Raw genomic sequence first — 4,326 nt, forward strand, 5'->3', positions numbered from 1 at the left:
GTATATTTTGGTAAACTTTTTGTATGTTGTAGATATAAAATTTAACTATATATATTCATAAAAAAAACGTTTTGTTGCAATTATGTCCAACTTTGGTGCTTCAAATCCGTATTTCTGGTGGACTATTACTATTATTAAATTCTATTTTACTGAAAATATATACCATAAAACGTAAATATATAATACTAATAAATGTTAAATAAATGTATCTGTATGTGGTATTTCTATGTAATTTGTTATTAGTTATAGGAGAGACCGTATTCAACAGTTTTATTTTGTTTATAGTAATAGTATGGGGGTGTGTCTTTAATAACCAATCGCGTATAATCTCATTCACATTCAGAAACTGTAAGCAATAGCACTGCACTACGTATATTGTTACGCTGATTAAGCGCTTAGTCATTGCTACCAGTGTTTGGAAATTCTCTGTTGAACAAGGGCCACTGGTTCTTGGTGTACCGCAAGTAAGACAGATCATTATGAATCACCCTCTCCCTCATCTGTTTATCACTTGCATATTCATATATGTACAGTATTATATGTATACACAATGTATATAAAGGGAGATAAATTCATGTACTGTATACACAAATTATATAAAGAATATATAATTGGAGATAAACTGTCATCTATTATTGATGAATACTCAAATTCTCAAAAAACCTAAAAGGCTATAACTTTCAATCCAGTTCATTCGGTGAAATGTTGCCCCCCCCCCCCCCCCCCCCCCCCCCCCCAATTATTGCCAGCTGACTAAATTTACATTGTATAAATGGAGCAGATAGCTACATGCAGAGGTGATAACGCTGTTTCAGTTTCTAAAGGTAAATGGTACATCTACCTGGCATCACTGGAGCATCTTTGTAATTACTTTTCCCCACCAAATGGAGAGTTTATGAGAAACAGCAGCATCGTTCATGTGAATTGCTGTGAAAAACACAATTGTTCGTTAGTTTGATTTTGGAATCATCAATGGAGATCTTCCTTGGCAGCAAATACTCTTAATCTTCAAACCAGGGACCTCCTCTCATTTATGCTGTTTGCTGATTTGCTCCATGGCTCTTCACGCTCTCAATTTGGTGGGGATTCTGCACCAAGTCTGTTGAGGTTTACCAAAGTCTTTTTTTCCAAGTTTACAACCTTTTGGTTACTGAAAAGGTAGTCAACAAACTGCTTAATGTACAAAGTTAATTGCTTGGACCATCAATCTACGATCCAAGTTGGTTGGTTCAGGGTGCTGTAACAGAGCTTTTGTAGCATAATGATTAACTGGAATTATCTGTTTCTTGAAAGACGTAGGTGGAAGATTTAAACTACCATGATTTACTGTTTTTGTTTGCGAGTTTAATTGTATGGACATTATATTATCTCAGGTTTGCAGGAACAGTACCAGTGTGTCGAATGTTTTTAACTCTTATTTCATTTTTAAGAACAACGCCAGTGTTAACACACTGTGATTTGATTAGGCGCCCTCTATGGGCAGTCTCTCGATACTCCATCTTGGATTGATCGGACTGTTGTTTTGTTGGCTGTAATAAAGCTTTGTTGTACACTACTGCTAGTGTGTCCGATTGTAGTCTTTGTACTGTGGTTGTTTCTTTTCCCCACTGGCGTGGTGGCAGCTTCAAGGAACGTTCCCATCCACGGTACTGGTGAGTTCCTATGCCCATTGTTGAGCTAGTCCTTTTCGTCAATCACTGTACATTGACTATCGCTCCACCGTGCGTCCATCGGTTCTTGATTCCCTTTCAAGTGAAAGCACTAGCTGCCTAGGCCTGTTATTGTGTGGCAACTATGGTTGCTATGCGAGCACCAAAGCAATGGAGTCTTACAAAGACGGAGACTATTAACACATTTAAAAATTGGAAACAGAATTTAGTTTATACCTTAACACTAGATGCTAACTATGGCCCATTCCTGTTAGATGGCTCGTTTTGGAGCCCCAAAACAAAAGCTGCCCCACTCAGGGGTTTCACCGACGACGGTGCTGACGTTCCCGAACAGCGGCGTCGTACGGCCCACCAAAAGGTCACTATCCTGGAGCTTATGCTGGGGCAAATTGCAAATTATTGTCCTGTGATTTCTCGCAACACCATTGTTAAAAGTTCCACTTCCTTGTCTTAAATATGGCAAACCATCAGGTTACATTATGGGTTTCAGTCCACCGGTGGACATTTTATTGATTTTGTGGACATCCACCTAGAAGATAATGAACGGCCTGAGGACTTATATCAGCGTCTTCTTGCATTTATTCATGAAAATTTGTTAAAGCAAGGTGGCGGTATTTCCCATCATAACCAGGTAGTTGAAGAAGACGAGGAGCTTTCCCCCCTCCCTGGAAAATATGGTGGTCCTTATGTGGCTCTCTCTAATACATAAAGGCCTTCCAAAGATAGTTAAACAAAGGTATGGCACAGAACTTCGTACCAGAACACTTGCTTCAATTAAACCTGAAATCTCACAAGCTATTGATTCCCTTCTAGAAGAGTTACGTACAGCCAATGACACACGCGTCTTGCGTGCAGCAGCAGCACGCCCAGCAAGCATACCTCATTCCCAAAGGTCTCGTCGACCGTTCCAGCCTTCACGTTTTCAACAACCCAAAACGTGTCGTATCTGTAAACAGTGCGGTCGTTCAGACGATCGACACTTTCTTAGTCAATGTCCACATTTGCCCGAGTCAGATAGGAGGTACATTGCCAAAGCCCGACAGATCGTTGACATTATCGATGATAGTGCAGATTCTGTCGATGACCCAGTTAGTGACGCATTAGAGCCTTCTGCTCTGAGAATTCAGGTCAGACAGTCCCCATATCTAGACGCGTTTCACCAACATCATACCGTTCGAATCACAGTCGACTGTGGGGCAACAGGTAACATGATATCAGTTTTCACAGCCACTGCATTAGGTGCATCCATCAAAACTAGCTCCCAGTCCGCCCATCAGGCAGACGGATCATCCCCACTCATTGTCATAGGCGAAACCTCTATTGTGTTTACTAGGGACGGCAAGGAATTTAAATTTGAAGGTCTTGTCGAGAAACTCGATGTGGACGTACTCGCGGGCACCCCATTTATGGAGTTGAATGACATAGCCATTCGTCCAGCTAGGAGACAAATAATTCTGGGCGACGGAACTACCTATGTATATGGGTCTCGTCCTATACATCCTAGTCCTCCTAGCGTGCGCCGCGCATGCGTTCTGCGAGCTCCAGAGGGAGAAACTACTATTTGGCCTGGCGACTTTATTGAGTTAGATTTACCACCTGACTTCTCCCAGAATGATAATGTTTTTGCTCTTGAGCCTCGTGACACTTCTGCACTTGTAAGATCCTGGCCCCCGTACGACGTTATTTCTAGTGTAGCTGGTAGAGTCCGTATCCCCAATGCCTCTGGCACCCTCGCGCGAATGCATTATTGTTCCCAGAGCTGTGGTCGATGGATTACTCACCGCACTTCATGTCCGCCTTGATCATCCGACTTGTCACCAACTTAGGTTATCTGTGCATCGCTATTTCTATGCCCTTGATATGGACAAGTCTATGGAGCTGGCGTCTAATACATGTCACCACTGCGCATCTCTTCGTAACGTACCACACACTAAAATACAACAGTCCACAGGAGAGCCGCCAGCGATACTCGGACTTACTTTCGCTGCTGATGTTTTAAAACGAGAACGTCAACTTATTTTGGTTGTCAGAGAGACTGTCACCTCCTTTACCTCCACATGCTTGATTACGGACGAAACACACACCACATTACGCGATGCCCTGATTCGCCTGTGTATTGAAATGTGCCCCATGGATGGTCCCCCAGCGACTATTCGTACTGACCACGCCCATGGCTTTGCTGCAATTGTTAATGATGAGCTGTTGCTCAAACACAGACTTGTAGTTGAGATGGGCAGAGTTAAGAATATCAACAAAAACCCAGTGGGAGAGAAGGGAGTGCGTGAGCTTGAGGATGAGTTACTTCGCCAAGAGCCTAGTGGTGGACCTGTTTCACCTACAGTACTGTCTATTGCTACTGCCCGTCTCAACTCTCGTATCCGCACTTGAGGTTTATCGTCACGTGAAATGTGGACACAGCGGGATCAGTTCTCCCATGTCCAAATCCCTGTCTCAGATCAAAAGTTGATTATTGACCAGCACAACCTTCGAACCAACAACCACCGCTACAGCGAAAAATCTAAAGCGCCGACAGCCGATGTGGCACCTGATACTTCCGTTAACATCGGGGATTTGGTTTACATTTGGAGAGATCGTAACAAGACCTCTGCACGAGATCGTTACCTTGTTGTATCTGTTGATGGAGCCTGGTGCACAG

At 43.0% G+C, this 4,326-nt stretch overlaps 1 protein-coding gene across 1 annotated transcript; it reads left to right on the forward strand.

Moving 5' to 3' along the window:
• The first annotated feature begins 1,941 nt into the window (after positions 1-1,941).
• LOC117103012 lies at positions 1,942-3,472 on the forward strand. Its single transcript, XM_033243472.1, has 2 exons — positions 1,942-1,969; positions 2,874-3,472. The coding sequence occupies exon 2, from the start codon at positions 2,879-2,881 to the stop codon at positions 3,470-3,472; it is 594 nt and encodes a 197-aa protein (XP_033099363.1). The 5' UTR covers positions 1,942-1,969; positions 2,874-2,878.
• Positions 3,473-4,326: the final 854 nt, after the last annotated feature.

This window comes from Anneissia japonica, unplaced genomic scaffold, assembly GCF_011630105.1.
Source record: "Anneissia japonica isolate Jap-2015-1 unplaced genomic scaffold, ASM1163010v1 scaffold284954_len198220_cov131, whole genome shotgun sequence".
Taxonomy (NCBI): Eukaryota; Metazoa; Echinodermata; class Crinoidea; order Comatulida; family Comatulidae; genus Anneissia; species Anneissia japonica.

Coding starts and splice junctions, on each gene's coding strand:
- LOC117103012 (XM_033243472.1), top strand. CDS start 2,879: ATGATATCAGTTTTCACAGCCACTGCATTAGGTGCATCCATCAAAACT.